The sequence below is a fragment of the Prionailurus viverrinus genome, chromosome E2 (genome assembly GCF_022837055.1).
Source record: "Prionailurus viverrinus isolate Anna chromosome E2, UM_Priviv_1.0, whole genome shotgun sequence".
Lineage (NCBI taxonomy): Eukaryota > Metazoa > Chordata > Mammalia > Carnivora > Felidae > Prionailurus > Prionailurus viverrinus.
Window position 1 is genome coordinate 36,445,853 of NC_062575.1, and position 21,367 is coordinate 36,467,219.

The window sequence follows — 21,367 nt, forward strand, 5'->3', positions numbered from 1 at the left end:
TAACCTCTTTTTCTTTCCTTCCCCTCCCCCATGGGTTTCTGTTAAGTTTCTTAGGATCCACATAAGATGAAACCATATGGTATCTGTCTTTCTCTGTATGGCTTATTTCACTTAGCATAACACTCTCCAGTTCCATCCCAGAACTAGACCCACAAACGTATGGCCAACTAATCTTTGACAAAGCAGGAAAGAATATCCAATGGAAAAAAGACAGTCTCTTTAACAAAGGGTGCTAGGAGAACTGGACAGCAACATGCAGAAGACTGAAACTAGACCACTTTCTCACACCATTCACAAAAATAAACTCAAAATGGATAAAGGACCTGAATGTGAGACAGGAAACCATCAAAACCCTAGAGGAGAAAGCAGGAAAAGACATCTCTGACCTCAGCCATAGCAATTTCTTACTTGACACATCCCCAAAGGCAAAGGAATTAAAATAAAAAATGAACTACTGGGACCTTATGAAGATAAAAAGCTTCTGCACAGCAAGGGAAACAACCAACAAAACTAAAAGGCAACCAACAGATGGGAAAAGATATTTGCAAATGACATATCGGACAAAGGGCTAGTATCCAAAATCTATAAAGAGTTCACCAAACTCCACACCCGAAAAACAAATAACCCAGTGAAGAAATGGGCAGAAAACATGAATAGACACTTCTCTGAAGATGACATCCAGATGGCCAACAGGCACATGAAAAGATGTCAACATCGCTCCTCATCAGGGAAATACAAATCAAAACCGCACTCAGATATCACCTCACACCAGTCAGAGTGGCCAAAATGAACAAATCAGGAGAATATAGATGCTGGCGAGGATGTGGAGAAACGGGAACCGTCTTGCACTGTTGGTGGGAATGCAAACTGGTGCAGCCACTCTGGAAAACAGTGTGGAGGTTCCTCAAAAAATTAAAAATAGACCTACCCTATGACCCAGCAATAGCACTGCTAGGAATTTACCCAAGGGATACAGGAGTACTGATGAATAGGGGTACTTGTACCCCAATGTTTATAGCAGCACTCTCAACAATAGCCAAATTATGGGGCGCCTGGGTGGCACAGTCGGTTAAGCATCCAACTTCAGCCAGGTCACCATCTCGCGGTCCGTGAGTTAGAGCCCCGCGTCGGGCTCTGGGCCGATGGCTCAGAGCCTGGAGCCTGTTTCCGATTCTGTGTCTCCCTCTCTCTCTGCCCCTCCCCCGTTCATGCTCTGTCTCTCTCTGTCCCAAAAATAAATAAACGTTGAAAAAAAAATTAAAAAAAAAACAATAGCCAAATTATGGAAAGAGCCTAAATGTCCACCAACTGATGAATGGATAAAGAAAATGTGGTTTATATACACAATGGAGTACTACGTGGCAATGAGAAAGAATGAAATATGGCCCTTTGTAGCAACATGGATGGAACTGGAGAGTGTGATGCTAAGTGAAATAAGCCATACAGAGAAAGACAGATACCATATGGTTTCACTCTTATGTGGATCCTGAGAAACTTAACAGAAACCCATGGGGGAGGGGAAGGAAAAAAAAAAAGAGGTTAGAGTGGAAGAGAGCCAAAGTATAAAAGACTCTTACAAACTGAGAACAAACTGAGGGTTGATGGGGGGTGAGAGGGAAGGGAGGGTGGGTGATGGGTATTGAGGAGGGCACCTTTTGGGATGAGCACTGGGTGTTGTATGGAAACCAATTTGACAATAAACTTCATATATTGAAAAAAAAAAGAACTAGAAGCAGAACAATAAAGAAATCCCAAAGCCAGAATAAGAAGTGTAATAATAGCGATCAGAGTGGAAATAAATAATATAGAATAAAAAAAAAAACAGTAGAACAAATCAATGAAACTAAGAGTTGGTTTTGTGAAAAAATCAACAAAATTGGTAAACCTCTAACCAGACTTCTCAAAAAGAAAAGAGAGAGGACCCAAACAGATAAAATCACGAATGAAAATGGATTTATCACAACCAGTCCCTCAGAAATATAAGCAATTTTCAGATAATACTATGAAAAATTATATGCTAACAAACTGGACAACCTGGAAGAAATGGACAAATTCGTAGACACCTACACACTTAAAACTCAAATGGGAAGAAATAGAAAATTTGAACAGACCCATAAGTAGTGAAGAAATTGAATCAGTTATCAAAAATCTCCCAACAAATAAGAGTCCTGGGCCAGATGGCTTCCCTGGGGAATTCAAGCAGCCATTTAAAGCAGAATTAATACCTATTCTTCTCTAGCTGTTCCAAAAAAATAGAAATGGAAGGAAAACTTCTGGACTCATTCTCTGAAGCCAGCATTACCTTGAATCCCAAACCAGACAGAGAGCCCACAAAAAAGGAAAATTACAGGCCAATATCACTGATGAACATGGATGCAAAAATTCTCAACAAGATACTAGCAAATCGAATTCAACAGTGTATTAAAAGAATTATTCACTATGATCAAGTGGGATTCATTCCTGGGCTTCAGGGCTGTTCAATATTCACAAATCAATCAATGTGATACATCATATTAATAAAAGAAAGGATAAGATCCATATGATCTTGTCAATAGATGCAGAAAAAGTATTTGACATAACAGATGAACATAAGGGAAGGGAAACAAAAATAATATAAAAACAAGGAGGAGGACAAAACCGAAGAGACTCATAAATATGGAGAACAAAACAAGGGTTACTGGAGGGGTTGTGGGAGGGGGTATGTGCTAAATGGGTAAGGGGCACTAAGGAATCTACTCCTGAAATCATTGTTGCACTATATGCTAACTAATTTGGATGTAAATTAAAAAAATTAAATTAAAAAAAAGCATTTGACAAAACACAGCATCCTTTCTTAATAAAAACCTTAAAGAAAGTTGGGATAGAAAGAACATACTTAAACATCATAAAAGCCATATATGAAAAGCTCACAGCTAATACAATCCTCAATGGGGAAAAACTGAGAGCTTCTCTCCTGAGATCAGGAACATGACAGGGATGTCCACTCTCAGCACTGTTGTTTAACATAGTGTTGGAAGTCCTAGTATCAGCAATCAGACAACAGAATGAAATAAAAGGCGTCAGAATTGGCAAAGAAGTCAAACTTTCACTTTTCGCAGACGACATGATACTCTACATGGAAAATCCGAAAGACTCCACCAAAAGACTGCTAGAACTGATACATTAATTCATCAAAGTCACAGGGTACAAAATCAATGTACATAAATCGGTTGCAGTTTTATACACCAGTAATGAGGCAACAGAAAGAGAAATAAAGAAACTGCACCATTTACAACTGCACCGAGAACCATAAAATACCTAGGAATAAACCTAATCATTTGTGTTTTTTTTTAATTGCACATGTGAGTGAAATCATATGGTGTTTGTCTTTCTCAGTCTGACTTATTTAATTTAGTATAATAATACCCTCTAGGTCCATCCATGTTGTTGCAAATGGCATGATGTCATCCTTTTTAAAGACTGTGTAATATTTCATCACACACACACACACACACACCCATCACACCCATCACATCTTCCTTTTCCATTCATCTATCAATGGATACGTAGGTTGCTTTGATATTTTGGCTACTTTAAATAATGATGCAATAAAAATAGGTGTGCATATATCTTTCAAATTAGTGTCCTTGTTTTCTATGGGTAAATACCCAGTAGTGGAATCCCTGGATCACATGGTAATTCTATCTTTAATGTTTGAGAGGCTTCCACATTATTTTTCACAGTGACTGTACCAACTTACATTCCGAACAACAGTGTATGAGGGTTCCTTTCTCTTCACATCCTTTCCAACACTTGTTACTTCTTGCCTTTTTGATTTTAGCCATTCTGACAGGTTTAAGGTGATATCTCAGTGGTTTTGATTTGCCTGATGAATAATGATGTTGAGCATCTTTTCATGTGTCTTTTGGTCATCTGTATGTCTTTTCTGGAAAAATGTCTACTCAGGTCCTTTGCCTCTTTTTTTAAATCAGATTGGTCTTTTTGGTGTTGAGTTGTAGAAGTTCTTTTATATATTTTGGATATCAATGCCTTATTGGATATATCATTTGCAAGTACTTTCTCCCATTCAGAAAGCTGCATTTTTTGTTTTGTTGATGGTTTCCTTTACTGTGCAAAAGCCTTTTATTTTTTTGATGGAGTCCCAATAATTTATTTTTTCTTTTGTTTCCCTTGCCTTAGGAGACATACCTAGAAAAATATTGCTACAGCCAATGTCAGAGAAATTATGGCCTGTGTTCTTTTCTAGGATTTTTATGGTTTCAGGTCTCAGGTTTAGGTCTTTAATCCTTTTGGAGTTTATTTTTGTGTATGGTGTTATAAAGTCCAGTTTCATTCTTTTACGTGTTGCTGTCCAGTTTATTCAGCACCATTTATTGAAGAGACAGTCTTTTACCTGTTGAATATTCTTGTCTCCTTTGTCATTGATTAATGACCATGTAAGCAAGTGTTTATTTCTGGGCTCTCTATTTTCTTCCTTTGATCTATCTATGTGTCTACTGTTATGCCAATACCATACTGTTTTGATTACTACAGCTTTGTATTATATCTTAAAATCTGGAATTGTGATACCTCCAGCTTTTTTTTTTTCTTTCTCAAGGTTGCTTTGGCTACTTGGGGTCTTTTGTGGTCCCATATAAATTTTAGTATTATTTGTTCTAGTTCTGTGAAAAATGCTATTGGTATTTTGATAGGGATTGCATTGAATCTCTAGATTGGTTTGGATAGTGTGGACATTTTAAATTCTTCCAACCCATGAGCACACTGTATATTTCCATTTATTTGTGTCATCTTCAATTTCTTTCATCAGAATTTTATAATTTTCAGAGTACATAACTTTCATTTCCTTGGTTAAGTTTATTCTTAGGTAGTTTATTATTTTTTCATACAATTGTAAATGGAATTATTTTCTTTTTTTTTCAACGTTTATTTATTTTTTTGGGACAGAGAGAGACAGAGCATGAACGGGGGAGGGGCAGAGAGAGAGGGAGACACAGAATCGGAAACAGGCTCCAGGCTCCGAGCCATCAGCCCAGAGCCTGATGCGGGGCTCGAACTCACGGACCGCGAGATCGTGACCTGGCTGAAGTTGGACGCTTAACCGACTGCGCCACCCAGGCGCCCCTGGAATTATTTTCTTAATTTCTCTTTCTGCTACTTCATTATTAGCTTATAGAAATGCTACTGATTTCTGGGTATTAATTTTGTATCCTGTAACTTTATGGAATTCATTTGTTACTTGTAGTTTTTTGGTGGGGTCTTTAGGATTTTCTATGTATAGTTTCTTTTTTAAATATAAAATTTATTGTCAGACTGGTTTCCATACAACACCCAGTGCTCATCCCAACAGGTGCCCTCCTCAATACCCATCACCCACCCTCCCTTCCCTCCCAGCCCCCATCAACCCTCAGATTGTTCTCAGTTTTTAAGAGTCTCTTATGGTTTGTCTCCCTCCCTCTCTAACTTTTTTGTTTCCTTCCCCTCCCCCATGGTCTCCTGTTAAGTTTCTCAGGTATAGTTTCATGTCATCTGCAAATAGTGACAGTTTAACTTCTTTGCCAATATGAATGCCTCTTATTTCTTTTCCTTGTTTGATTGCTATGGCTAGAACTTCCAGTACCATGTAAAATAAAAGTGGCAAAAGTAAATATCCTGGTCTTGTTCCTGATCTTAGAGCAAAAGCTGTCAGTTTTTCACCATTGAGTATGATATTTGGTGTGACTTTTTCATATATGGCCTTTATTATGTTGATATATATTTCCTCTAAACCCACTTTTTTTGGGAGTTTTTATCTGAAGGATGCTGGATTTTGTCAAATGCTTTTTCTGCATCTATTGAGATGATCATATGATTTTCAGCTTTCATTTTGTTGAAGTGGTGTATTATGTTGATTGATTTGCAAATAATGAACCATTCTTGTGTCCCCAGAATAAAACCCACTTGATTTTGGTGAATGATCATTTTAATGTATTGTTAAATGGGGTTTGCTAATATTTTGAGGATTTTTGCGTCTATGTTCATCAGGGATATTGGCCTTTCTTCCTTCTCTTTCTTTCTTTCTTTCTTTCTCCTTCCTTCCTTCCTTCCTTCCTTCCTTCCTTCCCCCCTCTCTCCCCCTCTTTCTTCCTCCATACCTCCCTCCTTCCTTCCCTCCCTCTTTTTTGTGTTCTTTGTATGGTCTTGGTATCAGGGTAATGCTAGCTTCATAGAATGTATTTGGAAGCTTTCCTTTATCTTCTATTTTTTGGAATAATTTGAGGAGAATAGGTATCAACTCTTCCTCAAATATTTGGTAGAATTCACCTGTGAATCCATGTGGCCCTGGACTTTAATTTTTGGTAGTTTAAAAAAATATATATTATTACTGATTTAATTTTGTTACTAGTAATTGGTCTGTCAAAAATTTCTATTTCTCCCTGATTTGGGTTTGGAAGATTGTGTAATTAATTCTAGGAATTTATCCATTTCTTCTAGGTTGCCCAATTTGTTGTCATATAATTTTTTATAGTATTCTCTTAGAATCTTTTGTATTTCTGTGGTGTCCATTGCTACTTCTCGTCTTTCATTTCTGATTTTAATTATTTGGGTCATTTCTTTTTCTTGATGAGAGTTTATCAATTTTTTTATCTCTTCAAAGAATCAGCTTTTTGTTTCATTGATATTTTTTCCTGATTTGTTTTAGTCTTTACATCATTTATTTCTCCTCTGAGCTTTATAATTTTCTTCCTTCCACTCATCTTGGGCTTTGTTCTTCTTTTTCTAATTCCTTTAAGTATAAGTTTAGATCATTCGAGTTTTTTATTGTTTTTTAGGAAGGCCTGTATCACTATATACTTCTCTGTTAGAACTACTTTTGCTGTGTCCCAAGGATTTTGAACCATTGTGTTTTCATTTTCATTTGTCTCCATGGCTTTTTTGATTTCTTCTTTGATTGCTTCATTGACCCATTGATTGTTAAGTATCATGTTGTTTAGACTCCACGGGTTTGTGTTTTTCCAGAATTTTTTCTTGTGATTGGTAGTTTTATACCTGCTGTAATCAGAAAAGATGTGTGATATGACTTCAGTCTTCTAAAATTTATTGAGGCTTGTTTTGTGGCCTAATATGTGATCTATTCTGGAGAATGTTTCATGTGCGCTCGAAAAGAATGTGTATTCTGTTGTTTTTGGATAGAATGTTCTTTATATATCTCTGAGGGTCATCTGGTTTAATGTGTCATTCAAAGACACTGTTTTCTTACTCATTTTCAGCCTGAATGGTCTATCCACTGATGTACATGGGATGTTAAAGTCTTCTACTATTATTGTATTACCATCAATTTGTCTCTTTATATCCGTTAATATTTGCTTTATGTATTTAGGTGCTCCAATGTTGGATACATAGATATTTACAGTTGTTATATCCTCTAGTTAGATTGATCCCTTTATCATTATGTAATACTTTGCCATTATAATACTGACATAATTTATCATTATGTAATACTTTGTCTCTTACTACAGTATTTGCTTTAAAGTCTATTTTGTCTAATGTAAATATTGCTACCTTGCCAAAGCCCCTGATCTTAACCACCATGTATACCACTCCTAAAGGTGGCACGTGGGCATGATGCTCAGGGCTATGCCCAGCTTCTGCTCCAGGGTATTGAGTGCTGCCAGGGGCCAGTGTGCCAGCTGAAGGGTAACTACTCATGATCTGCCTGCTCACTCTCTTGCTGGTAACCTTTATTGGGAAGGTGTGTCTTGCAAAGTCTGAGTTGTAAGACTTTCCCATTGTCATGCATTGAGAAAGAGGATCCCAATGATGGTGATGATGGTAATGATATCAATTAACCATTAAATCAATTAGTCAACTAATTAACCTTTGTGGAGGCAGCAGGCCTTTCAAGTGGTACAGAAACCTAGGGTCCAGTGGCTGGAACTGGCTGCTCCTTGGATAGGGCATGAGCTTGAACTCCAGGGAATTCAGAGCAGGAACCAGTTCCTGAAGAAGCTATGTGGTGTACTCTGGTTCCCTGGGAGAGATTCTATCTAGAGTGGGGGCAGTCTGAGTGGGAATGAGGTACAGAGAAAACCCAGGGAGAAGGGTGTGAAATTTTCTCATAGCTTGGGATCTGGACATCTCTGAGTTCCTGCCTACTAACTTATTGACTTTCCTGGATCCCTTGCTCTCAGTCCCCCAAGGAGAGGGACTGGGGTCATGCCCAGTAAGTCATGGGATCCTCAGCATGATGGGGGATCCTGTCCTTTGCAGGATGAGTGGCTGATCTGAGCATCGTGGCTACTGAGAGTTGGTTAGGGTCTTGCCCATTAGAGTCCCTACAGGCTGGCCCAGGGCTAGAAAGTGCACAATGCTGAAGGATATTCCAAAGGGCTGGGAGGTCTAAGGAACTGAGATCTTATTCCTGCTTGGCCTCTCTGCTCCTCAAGCAGCATTCTCTGTGCCCAGTGTCCAAAAGTGTCTCAGGTGGAGAAAGGTTGCTTTCTCCAACCTTGTAGGAGTTACTGGTGGATAGAGGACCATCCTGGCGCAGATGTCAGAGTCGTCATTAGTAATCACCCCAACATCCTACTATTATACCCTCCACCAACACACATCTCTTCCATTCATGGTCTTGTATCCTTTGGGAAGCCTCCCACAGTGACCTTAGCCCACACTTGTCACTCTCTTCTCTGACTCCCAAGAGCAGTGCTAGCAGTTGGTGCCGCCAGTTTTTTTTTCAGAGGTTCCATGTGCATTGATGTCATCTTCCCCTCAAGGCAGGAAGCCTGTGAGGGGAGGGGCCATCCCTGACTCAACTCCACATAAGGAGTGTGGGGGATGCCTATGAGTCAAGGGGAAACTGTCCTTGGACATCAAAGATGAAGCAACTGGCCACCTCCCTGCCTTACCCCATTGACACCAGCAATCCCTTTCCAGGCAACCCAGGGAAGAAATTGTGTCTTTTGTTATCACACTGACATTTCTGTCCACAGGTATCAGCACACAGTTCGTGTCTGTGCCCTCCAGAAGGACCTGAGCAACCTTCCTTATGGAGACCTGACTGAGGTGAGCAGAGCTGGGAGCTCAGCTCCACTGCAGTGGCATGGCAGCATGGCTGCCCAGGTCGAAAGGGGGAGGCTAACAGGCCCCAGTTCCATCCACATTTAGATGCCCTGGAGGACAGAAAGGTCCCAAGAAATGTGGGACCAGCTAGGTTCTACCATCCTGAATTCTCCATCTTGTTTTATTCTTAGGGGATTATTACAATGGATGTGGTACCAACTCCACCTGTGTTGGGTTCAGCATTGTCACTCCTGGGGCCATTCCCAGTCTGCCTATTATCTTAGAAAATGTTTCTGTTGGAAGCTGCTTCCTTATCTCATGGGCTGGCTCTGTCCTCCAAAGACAGAGGTCCAGGGGTGCTGCATTGTGGCTGGAGTCTCAAGGGCCCCTTCTTGCCTCATTTTCTCTGCCCTCCAAACATTACTCCCAGCTGCTTGTCCCAAGAGCTGCCTGGGTCCTCGGTGGAGTCTGCCAACTCGGGTGACTTGGGCGGGGGGAAGTCACTGTGCCATCTTCCTGTCTCCTGATCCCAGTGTGTCCTCTGCTTAGTCTTCACACTTTGCCAACCACCTAAAGGATACCAGAGAGCTAAAGCATCTTGAAGAAAGACCAGTTTGGAACACATTGCCTTTCTCTGCTGGTGCCCTTAATGTGCTTGTGTCAAGGAAATGGTCACCACAGCCATCCTGGCCTGGCATTCAGGACCTCTCTTGCTGCAGTCCTGGCCCACCTTCCCAGGGTTTGCTTCTACTCATCCCTACCTGCCCACCTAAGTGTGCACTTGCCTTCCAGCTTCCAGACCTCTGTTTTTGCTATTGTTAACCACCCTTTGAGTTCTAACCCCAAATCCACCCCCTGGAGGGGGAGACTTCCCTTTCTTGAATCTTGTGGACTGATGTAATTTGCCCCAGAATACTTGGCTTATGCTTCTCAGTTGGCATTTGTTAAATCTTGCTTTGCACCATTATTATGTGTGTAACTGACCAGGCCTCCACTTTCTGCTAATATGTGAGCTCACAGTAGATGGGAGACTTTTTTGGTCCAGCTTCATGTGTCTTTCCCCAGTGCTCAACCCAATGCCTGGCTGAACATAATGGGGGTTCACTTTGGGGTCAGTTGGACAGAATAACCTATAGCAGGCTATCTACCTTTTCATCTCTTCTACAAATACTCAATGAGTGCCTGCTCTGGGTCAGGTGTGGTGCCAGGCCTTACAGATATAGTGGTGAACAAGGTAGACATGCCTTCTGTCTTTGTAGAGCTTAGAAGTCCTAGTGGGGGTTGGGAGTTGATCCACAAGCAAGCAAATAGAGACCCCCCTTTTCCATCTGCTCCCAACCTCTTCTCCCTCCTGTTCACCTGTCCACTCTCCCAGATCTTTCTGCTCAACAGTTCCCTTTGGTGTTAGTGGTCAAAACATAGCCCCTCCCTATGGTATATGCACTGGAATGGGGCTGTTGTAAGCTAGGTCCCCCCCACTCAACATTGGAAAGAGTTTTTCCCCTAGTTGCCACTGTCCACCAGGCTTTCTGCAGAAGCAAATCTTCTACTTCCCAAGGCATATGATGCAGTCCAGGGTCCTTATAAGGGGTGGATGAGCTGGGACATAGTAATGATCAGAAGAGTCTTGAGAAGCTTCAAGAAGTTCTTGCTCCCTGAGGACTGCAGGGTGGGGTTGGAGCCTAGAGATGGGCAGTAGTATTGCTCCTGTCTACAGATTGGGGAGCGGGGCCTCAACCTCTCTGGGGGACAGAGGCAGAGGATCAGTCTGGCCCGTGCTGTCTACTCGAACCACGAAATCTACTTGCTGGATGACCCCCTGTCAGCAGTGGATGCCCACGTGGGGAAGTATGTCTTTGAGGAGTGCATCAAGAAGACGCTCAGCGGGAAGACCATCGTTCTGGTGACCCACCAGCTGCAGGTGACTGGGACTGGCAGGATCCATGAGGCCATAGGATGGGTGTGGCACCTAATGCTCACAGAGTCTTCTCTTCTGCCTAAACCTGCCTCTCCCATCCGAGGTTGTCTTCACCTGGACAGGGTCAGGGAGGGAGCAAGATGTGTAGGTTACACTCATGATTCTCCCAAGCCATCCCATCTTTCATATAGCCCTGCCCGATCCTCTCTGTGCATGGCTCCTATTGGTCCTAATTTTGGATTCAGTGGGGCTGAGCCCTTTCTTTACTAGAAGGTAGATTCTCCAGGAGCAGTGGACCCCTATATATGGGGTGGACATAGGGCACCTCTTTCAGCTCTGGACTACTGATGGTAGGGAGGTGGAAAGCCAGGTGGAAACAATTCAGACTCATCCTTCCTCCAGCAAGGGCTGGGTGGGCCAGAGGCCAGGAGGTCCTGGGAGTGGGATTGGGGGCCCAGATGTCCCTGGTATCACTAACCAGGGGGAAAGGCTGGAGACCAGGACTTTTGGGCTAAGGCAAGACTCTTCTCCTTGCTCAGAGCCACTCTCTCAGGCTTAGGAACATGAATCTTGCTGAGGGGTTACTGAGCTTGCCTTGAATTGCTTGGCAGGTTGGGGAAAGTTCTCACAATGTCAACCTCATCGAGGGTTATGAATGCCTTGATGAATCAAAGGAATCCAAAACTCCCCTCCACTCTGAGACAAACCAGATTTCCCCCTGCCTCTTCCTCTCCACAGTGAGACCCTAGAGGTGTGTGATATGTTCGTGTATATCTGTGTGTATATACATGTGTACATCTCCTGCTGGAGGAGAGATCCCACAGGAGTGACCTGCATTGAGAGGACTGTTGGAGCAGAAATCCTGCCCTTTCCTCTCCTACCACCTGTGGGGAAAATGTTCAACAAGGGCCTGGTCTGGGGGGTAAGAAGCAGACCTCATGGCCTTTGCATGGGTAAGTCAACCTAGGGAAGGGGGAGGCAAATGAGGTTTCCATGGCTACAGGATGTTCTGGCCAAATTTTCTAAGATCTATCAGTGTCTAGAAGGGCCAGCTTGAGAAGAGGGAAATTTTTTAAAGACCTAGGAAAACTGTTTCTTCCCATTGCTATAGCTCTGCTTCCAGCCTCTTTGCTGAGGATTGGAGTTCTCAGAATAAACTCCAAGCATCTGAATTTTGGGTTCCCTCTGAGTGGGCTCGATCACCTCTGGGAAGCATCCAGTGGAGCTGGTACAGACAAGTTCCTCAGCTGGCCAGTCATCAGAGTGGAGGAGAAGGTTGGATTTCTTCTGGACCCCCATGAGGCCAGTGGAAATGGGGTCTCGCCCAGCCAGGGTGCTAAATGTTGCAACCACAGCTCCGCACCGTGAAGGTCCAATTCTTGGAGACCACCTGTAGTGGGGAGGGCTGTCTTCCTGAGGGGTTCTGGGTATCTGGAGGGGGACTTGTGGCCCCTGACAAATGTGGGCCATGGCTGTCCTTGTAGGAGTTCTGACTTGGGAGTCATCACATCAGACTGTTGGAGTCTTTGAACCTTGATGACTAATAGCATGACCCCAGGCAAGAAATATCTTTTCCCCAGGCCTAAGTCTCCTCAAAGAGTCTACCTTTCTCCAAGGTCATTGTCCCTCACTTTTTGAGTGTTGAAAAATGCAAGCATCCACAAGATGGCACTGGAGTCTCAGTCCAGCTGTCCATTGTTAGGGAAGAGGGGGCTCAGAGCCCCTGAACCAGAGCCCCTGGGCTTTCTAGAACATTTCTCTGCTGCTTTTACTCTTGGGCCCATAGCCAATCCGGACGCTTGCCAGGGCTTGGGCTGGACAATTGTTCTTCTACTTGAGGAAACAAATGAAATAAGAGATGCGGCTGCCACTGAAATCTAACCCAGGGTCAGATTTTGTGAGTTTGCAGAACAAAGCTGCTCAAATCATGCCGGATCTCACTGGTGTGAACTGGGGAGGGAGGGTGCTCACTAGCCAGAGGACCTTCACCAGGAGCTCCCTTGGCTGCAATGTGGGCCCTCACAGGTAGAAAAGGCTTTGGGGCTGTTGCAGGCCCCATACCAACGTCTCAATTTCCATATCTGGAGAATGGACTGGTAACAAAGCTGCCACTTCCTTTACTGGCTTGTGGGAGATTGAGAGATAAAAGACAAAACAAGATCAGGCTTTGAAAAGTAAGAAGATGCTGTATAAAGGCTAGATGTTATTTTCAGGAAAAAGAATCTCTCAGAGAGAGTCTCAACTGGACATTAAAAGCCAGTCTCTTCCTGCTTTGGCTGTCTGGGAAAGTGGACAAGAAGCTGAGTCATTAGTCCAAGGGAGGCAGAAAGGCTGGAGCTGTGCAAGCTGTCAGAATGGCTGTCATTTGGCCTTTTGGGCACCTTCCCCATTTCCCCAACACCAATGGGGAGAGCAATGACCAAATGTAGCCGCTTCTCTCAAGCTTCTAATCAAGTACATGGAAAGCTGATTTGACCATGGTTAGACCCTGGGTACAGGGAAAGACTTCTGGCCTGTATTGCAAAGGCTTCTTTGGGCAAAACTGTCTTAAATCTCATAACATCTTGCCCCTGTATGAGGGACTTTCTGATCTTAGATGGGTTGACCTGACCCTCACTCCAAATGCGAGGAAACCCCTTTTAGCAGAACTCTTTGATTTCAAGAGTGATATGCAAATGAAGGGAACTCAAACCAGGAAAATAGAAGTGCTTTGGGCAAAAAATGTGGGATGCCATATTAAATGTAGTTATATTTTTATTGTACAGATAAATCTGGTGTAAATTCCTGAGGCCAGGGGGTATGACTTGGTGGCTGGGAACTGCTCCATGTTCTGCTTCTCGTGGGCTAGATGAGGATGATGAGGTGGTCTTGTAACTTTATAGCAGCAGAGTAAGGCTGTTGCTGGGGTCACATTTCCCCTTTCCACCAAACTTCGTCTTGCAGTAACTTGTCAATTTTATATTCCAAATTCCCCTGCTCCCCGATCTGATTTCTTAGCATGGCAGCTCATTTAGGGAACAGTAGGAAAGGAAGAGTCAATGTGCATCATAGTGACAACCAAAGGCTCCCTTTGTACTCGTGACACCAGTGTTCACTAGATCAGTGCTTCTCAACTGGGGGCCATTTTGCCATTTAGAGGGCATTTGTCAATATCTGGAAACATTTTTGCTTGTCACAACTGGGATGGGGGGTGCTATTGGCATCTAGTGGGTTAGAGAGCAGGGAGGCTGTGCACAAGACAGCCCCCCGTTCTGCCCCAACAACAAAGAATCATCTGGCCCTCAGTGTCAATAGTGCCAAGGTTGATAACCTCTGCACTAGAAGAACTTGGAACACCACTGGATGGGAGTTTGGCACCACACTCTTCTCTTACCAGGCAGAAGTTCACTATAGGTCACTTTAATATCTCTGCAGTTCTTGGAGTCTTGTGATGAAGTCATTTTGTTAGAAGATGGAGAGATTTGTGAAAAGGGAACCCATAAGGAGTTAATGGAGGAGAGAGGGTGCTATGCAAAGCTGATTCACAACCTCCGAGGGTTGCAATTCAAGGTAACTCTTTGTACTGGGGTGCAAGAGATGGGATCCCTCCCTTGCAGTCTCCAGCCTGGGAGAAGTCCTGTCATTTAGCTTTCAGAAGGTATGTCATTTTGTCTCCAGGATCCTGAGCACATTTACAATACAGCAATGGTGGAAGCCCTTAAGGAGAGCCCCACTGAGAGAGATGGAGATGCTGGTACAATCTGAGTTCGAAACACTCTTCTCTTATTGCCCGTGGCTCATGAGCAGACACAGATCTCTTTATTTCTCACCTTAGTTTTGGATCCAGGAGATGGGAAAGATGAAGAAAAAGAACCTGAAACGGACTCAGAATTTGTAGACATAAAAGGTATTTGCTATTCGTTCCCTCAGTTACATAGTCGTAAATATTGGGTGAGCATCCACCATTCTTGATAGAGAAATGTAGGCACAGTGTATGTCCTTTTGGGCAGCTAGGATTATACAGTTTACCATCATGTGAGCCTAGGGGTTCAACTGCCTGAGTCCAAACTCTGACTCAACCACTTACTAGTTTTATGAGTTTGTGCAAGACACTTGGCCACTCTGAACCTTAGTTTCTTAATCCATAGAATGGGAAAATAATACTACCAACTCCTGGTTCTTACAAAGATTACATGAGAAACTGCAGATAAAATTATTAGCCCAGTGCCTGACATACAGTAACCCTCAAGAGTAGTTATTACTGTTATTAGAAAGGTCAAAGCACAGCACATAGATTGATTAAAGGCAAAACACACATAGGAGCTGTTTCACACTCTTTATGGGAAGCGTTGAGAAAGGATTTTGCAGCCGTGAAAAGATTAGGACTAAGTATTCTTCTCTGTGCTGGGCACCACGTTAGTCTGCGTGGACAAAAATACGCCCCTTGTCTCAAGACCTTATGGCCTGGTGGGGGTCACAGGACAGGGGATAATCAGGGGAACTGGACTCAGGGTAATGGGGATTTGGGGTGGACATAACAAGTCAGGGAGGGCCTTACAGAGGGGAAAACCTTGGGACTGGTCCCCAGAGTTTTCCGGGGTCACTGTCGTAAGAAGGTGGGGGCTGGGGGGATTTGGAGTTGAGGGCAGGATGGAATTCTGGGAAGGAAGAGAGGAGAGATGTGGGAGATAAGCATGGTGAGGGTATCATCAGGCTGCCTCTTCTCATCCCCACCCTGCATCCATTCAACACTTGTTGAGCATCTACCGGGTGCGCTGCCCAGGGCTGGGCACCAAGCAGACAGGGGTCTAGATCCACCACTTCTTTCCTCAAAGTGCCCATAATGAGGTGGCTTTCCAAGTTAGAGCTCTGTTCCTCAATAATGTGTAGCTGGAAAAAAACCCTTCAGTGTATTTAATCAAGTTTAAGATACCATCCATTTTAAGATCACCATAGTTTTATGTACCACTTAGAAAGAAAAATCTTTGCCAATTAGACGATATGGCATACTACAGAATGGAAGGCACATCCTGATTTCAGAGATGTTAAAATGTGAAAAAAAATGTGAGTCTTTGAATTGAAATTTGGCACCATTAATGGTGCTTGTGACAAATGCATGCATGTTTGGAAAGACAGCATATTTTTATCGCTCTGGAGGCTGCCAAGGCTGAAGTGAGGTACTTGCCATCTCTTTCGTGCCTTCTCAGGAAAGCTCCAGGCTGCCCAGGATGTGAGCTCCTGTGAACAGAGTAAATCCTGCTCCTCTTTTCTTTCTCATTCCCCTTCTCTGGAGGGGAAATCGAACATGTGAAATGCTCTGAAAGTTATAGGAAGGGAGCCAGTTAAAGGTGGCAGTGCCCAGCATGCCTGGCATCAGGGCATTTTTTAAAGCACAGCAATGTGAACAGAGAATCAGCAACATTCCAGGCTGGGCTGGCAGGCTGCAAGGGGATTTGACCAGTTCCTTTTGTGCTCCAGAATGTTGTTCGTTATGCTCTGCCAACCCACCTGGGCATCTCATTTTACAGGCCCGGGGAGAAACACAACGAAAGTCAGGCTGAACATTTCAAAGAAGCGCAAAGGTTCCCAGGCAGAGAGTACAATAGTAGCTTTATTCATGGAGGCACCTTTGAGGTGTGACAGCTATCCCTCTCAGAGCAAGATGCAGAGGGTCTGTGTGCAGGGGCAGCCTCGGGTCTAGCTCTATTTATCTCTGTTTATAAAAGCTACGTATGGTGTAGGATTCTGTTTTGGAGATGGCATTTTCATTCTTCTCTATGAAGAAGAAGAATGGGATTAGTACTCGGTTCTGACTGCTGGATGTTTAGCCAAACATCCCTATACCTCTGGATGTGGTTTCCATGAGAATTTGATGGTCATTTTCCTTTCCCTTTGGAAAGTGGAGAGGACTTGGGGCAGCCACATGGATGGAATCAGGAGCCCATGCAGTGGCTGACCAAGGAGATGCCCTGGGTTTCTTCTTTGAGGCGTGAGCTTTGAGAAGACAAGAGTTACCTGCTTCCTGGTCACCCTGCAGTAACTGCTGTGGGTGCCTTTAGCACTTCAGCGCATGTAGCCTGACTCCCAGCTGTATTCCTTTGCCCAGGGGCTCTCTCTGGAAACTGCCAGCCTCAGGTCAAGCTAGAAGTGCTGGCAAATTAACCCCCCTGCAGGGAGGAGCCCTCATCCAGTGGCCAATGGGAGTTGTAGAAATATCCCAGATCCCTCTGGTCAGGTGAAAAGCCTGCTCCACACTGGCTCCGACATTTCTCTACATGAGATTAAGCTCCAGTTGTCCACAGGGATCTCTGGCTTGGTGATCTCTCGGTGAGATGCCTTTTTGTTGCTGCCTTTCCTTCCCTTTCCTACTCCCTCAAGCTCCTGAATAAGCTGCATGCACTCATACCCTCTTCTTAGAAACAGCTTCTGGAGAAATAGACCACAGCAATCCATATCCCAAGGCTGAGCACATAGTAGATGCTTAATAAACATTTCTTGAAAGATTGAAAGCCACTTGTCTTACAGGGCTGTGATGAGAAAATAACACGAGAAAAAGTGTGTTGGGAATTTCAAAGCATAGGATAAATGGAAGGAGAGGGTGGAACTGCCCCCCCTTCTGATGGTGGTGTGGGGTATGCAGGAGAGGTGTGCCTGCCCCTCTGCGCTCCTGCCCTACCAGCAGGTGACACAGGACTTGTGTCTGTCTCTGTAGTTCCTCTGCACCAGCTCGTCCAGACTGAATCCCCTCAGGAAGGAACCGTGACCTGGAAAACGTATCACACGTACATTAAGGCTTCTGGAGGTTTGATATAAAACAACGGGTTTCTTGATTTAATTTGCATTAAAAAAATCCGTCCTCAAACTGTTGGGTTCACATTTTATAATTTCCTTGACAATTACTCCTTTTATGCTGGACCCATTTGTCAATGCTTTTATTCCCCACTTCCCCCCCTCTCCTCCTCCCTGGGCCTAAAAATCTGAAGTCTGATAATACAGCCTTTTAAATGGAATCACCCTTTATCTCCATTAAAGCTGCCAGATGCTATTTATTGCAACTGAATGAGCAGCAGCATGAACCAGCCATGGTTCTTCTGCACCTCGCTGCCTCATGACTGAGTACAGCAGCCATCCACTCATAGCCTGCCTTCGGTGCAAGATTCCCATCTCAGTGTGCAAATACCTTAAACTTTTATTTCTTGTCTCTCCCCAGCAAGATGTTTTTTTTTGTTTGTTTGTTTGTTTGAAGAATACCAAGTTGCTTCTATTAAGGTGCATTTGGTGGTTTTTGTCAATATATTGGCAATTTTGACCCATTTTCCAACCAGGGAGAACACATGTCCCCATTGGGGTTCAGGGTCTCAACACCCAGACTTGTGGTAGCAGCCTGGAAGGTGGTTGCCACGGGCGGGGGCCCTGTTCCTGCAGGCTTTGAATTTCCCATCAGGGTTGGACCTACAGCAGACTCCTCTGTAACTCTCTGAACCTCTCCCCTCCTCTTGTAGGGTACCTTCTCTCTCTCTTTGTGGTGTCCCTCTTCCTCCTGATGATCGGTAGCTCTGTCTTCAGCAATTGGTGGCTGGGTCTCTGGCTAGACAAGGGTTCACAGGTGAGTTTCCCTTTGGCCTTGGAGAATGTTGAGTCATTTGATGGATAGTAGGAACACACACAATGAGCCTGCCATTGCCCCTTTCCATGAAGTTGAGATCAGCTGCCTACACAATTCAAGTTCTGAAATCCCCTTTGATTTTTCAAGACAAGCAGGGCATCTAGATTTCTCTGTGCCACCTTCAGATTTTAAAGGATTAGCTAAGAAGATTGTGGTTGTGCCAGGCAAACTCAGCATGTCTGTGGAGTCATGCCCGTGTAGGACAGAGTCAGTCTTGCAGCCTCCACCGTGAGGCACCTCTCAGGAGGCCCTGGAGGGGCCCAGGGAAACCTAACATGGACTTTAACCTTCCTGCCTCTGAACATATACTGGCATCTTATTGTTGACACTGTGGGGTGTCTGAGTGTTCCTTCTCTTTCTGCTCTCCAAAGTCCCTCTACAGGAAAGGGATATGCAAAAGCCAGATTTAGTCCCTGGTTGTTCTGCAGAAGCACCGTGTATCTTTCTGAGACACTGGGTATCTGCCACCCAAGGCTCTTCTCTAGACTGCAGCCCCACCTGGGAAGGACTGATAAGTCTGCTCTTGCTGGAGCTTGCTAAAAACTCTCCTAGCTTTTGGCCGATGGCTTCTAAGCTTTCCTGGAGCCCCTGGGAATGGTGTAGGTGCATCCTTCAAGTTTACATTTTGGTATAGTGCTGTTGCTATCACAACCAAAGTGAGAAGGCACTGGGGAGACATAGGCAGGGGAGAAGTCACTATAGCTCTCCCAGAGGTTGGCACAGCTTCCTGGGGTCATTCCCAAGGGGAGAAGCCAGTGGGTGCCCTGCACTGTGCAGGAAGAGAGCCATCTCTGGAATATTCCCCCAGATCCTCACTGGCTCATGAAGAGCTCAAGGTTTCTGGTCTGGATGGAACCTCCTCCTAGGTGTGGTGCTTCCCCAGTGAGCTGGTGCCATTGGCTAATTGAGCATGCAGCAGTGATGGCAGACCCAGGTGTTTGCCTGGCCCCCCCAGACACTGTGGGCACAACCTGATGCATAGTGAAGACTCCTCAGTTCAAGCTGGGCCTTTAATCAATTAGCTCCATAGGGATGCTTTTGCTTTTATGGGTGTTCATCCATCAGCTGTCACCTCTGGTTTACGTTTCCGCTATTGCTGTAATCAGCAAAATGGCATTTAGAAGAAAGATGCTTGTTTGCTCCCCAAAGGCAGTCCTGACTTTCAGCACATGGCTCAGAGAAAAATGGAACCACCAATTTCTCAGGAGGAGGAGATGGCTTCTCCCCAGAAATGTTAGCAAAAATGTGTGTTCCACGCCCCCCACCCCCAGCAGGATGGAGCTGCATGTGGTCCTCTTGAATTTTCCTAGAGTTCTGTGGTTCACCAGTCTCCCTCCTCCCCACCAGAGACTTCAGGGCAGTGGAACAATGCCTTCCAAGGTGCCCCTTAAGGAAAGGAAAGGGAGGGGGTTGTGGAGCTGGTCCATCCTACAGAGAGACCCCCCCACATCTCCCTAAAGGCCTGGTGGCTTCTGCCAGGCAGGTTCCTGATACACTGTCCTGTATGGGCTGCCTGAGGGCTGTTCAGGTAGCCTCTTGGCATCCAGAGTTCCTGTGCTTCTGTAATCTTCCTGGCCCAATATCACCTCTTGTCTCCTGAGGTGTAGTTAGCTTCTGGGACAGAAACTATCTGTCTGCTGTGCCTGCCTGGTTTGTCTGTTTTGCTTTTCCCACTGACTGTGCTGAGACTTATAAATCAGGTACCCCTCGGGGGCTGACCACCCAACAGGAGGACCCATGCAAAGTTACGAGGCCCTCAGAGGGAAGTGACCTGATTTCTTAGCAATTATGCACCCCTTTTTAATTTCTTCTCTCTGGAAGGATCCTCTGGGAAATTCCCATTTTCCTGACAGTTTACCAATTCTTGGTGCTTCTTCTGTTTTTCTCCAAAGATGACCTGTGGACCCCAGGGCAACAAGAGTGCATGTGAAATTGGCGCAGTCCTGGCAGACACTGGGCAGCATGTGTACCAGTGGGTATACGCAGGGAGTATGGTGTCTGTACTGATGTTTAGTATCATCAAAGGCTTCACCTTCACCAAGACCACACTGATGGCATCCTGCTCATTACACGACCGAGTGTTTGACAAGGTACTGCTCTCAGGGCCTGCAAACGAATCCAGTTTTTCAGTCAATAGCTTTTATTGAGCACCTATGATACATTGGGTACTGAGCTGGGCTCTGGGGACAGACATGATGCTCAAGATGCTTACAGTGATGTCTGGGAAGCTTCCTAATATGTACTATCAACTGTGAAGGCAACTCCAGGGGCTGAAGGGATGTGTCATGAGCCCTCAGGCTAAACTAGGGGTGGAGGCAAATGTGGTCAGGAAGGTTTTCCTGAGAGCACTGCATTGGGACAGACATGTACAGGCCAACAGGACATCTCCAGCTCCAAAGAGCCCTGAGTACACTGAGGGCCTTAAGAAGTCCTTCTGGCTGCCTTCTCATTCCACTGCAGCAGTAGCCATCAGCCACTATTGCCAGGGCCCTGGCCAGAGCCCAGAGGTGTGGCTCATAATTTGAGGGCAGACAGACACAGGGGCACTTGACTTTTTATTGCTCCAGAGCACAAAATCCCACCCTCCTCCACAGATACCCCAGGCTGCATCCCAGGATTGGAGGGAGGCCCAATCTTCAGGGGCTTTCCCTGGGGTTCCACACCGAGGCTGAATCTTTCCCACAATCCCTCTCATTCATGGGGGCCACAAGAATGGGGAGCATCCTCACCTTCCCAGGATGGCCTGGTACACTGGGTTGGGCCCC

General features: G+C 44.7%; 1 protein-coding gene across 6 annotated transcripts in view; it reads left to right on the forward strand.

The window, feature by feature from the left end:
• ABCC12 (ATP binding cassette subfamily C member 12) overlaps positions 1-21,367 on the forward strand; it is a 104,192-nt gene that overhangs the window by 56,245 nt on the left and 26,580 nt on the right. For 5 of the 6 annotated variants that reach the window (XM_047837212.1, XM_047837213.1, XM_047837215.1 and 2 more), the window contains 8 exons: positions 8,970-9,042; positions 10,757-10,960; positions 14,372-14,506; positions 14,615-14,690; positions 14,772-14,843; positions 17,649-17,738; positions 18,439-18,542; positions 20,495-20,692. In XM_047837212.1, coding sequence (XP_047693168.1) covers positions 8,970-9,042; positions 10,757-10,960; positions 14,372-14,506; positions 14,615-14,690; positions 14,772-14,843; positions 17,649-17,738; positions 18,439-18,542; positions 20,495-20,692 — 952 coding nt within the window. The remainder of the gene's footprint in view (positions 1-8,969; positions 9,043-10,756; positions 10,961-14,371; positions 14,507-14,614; positions 14,691-14,771; positions 14,844-17,648; positions 17,739-18,438; positions 18,543-20,494; positions 20,693-21,367) is intronic. The other variant, XM_047837214.1, reaches the window with a different exon arrangement.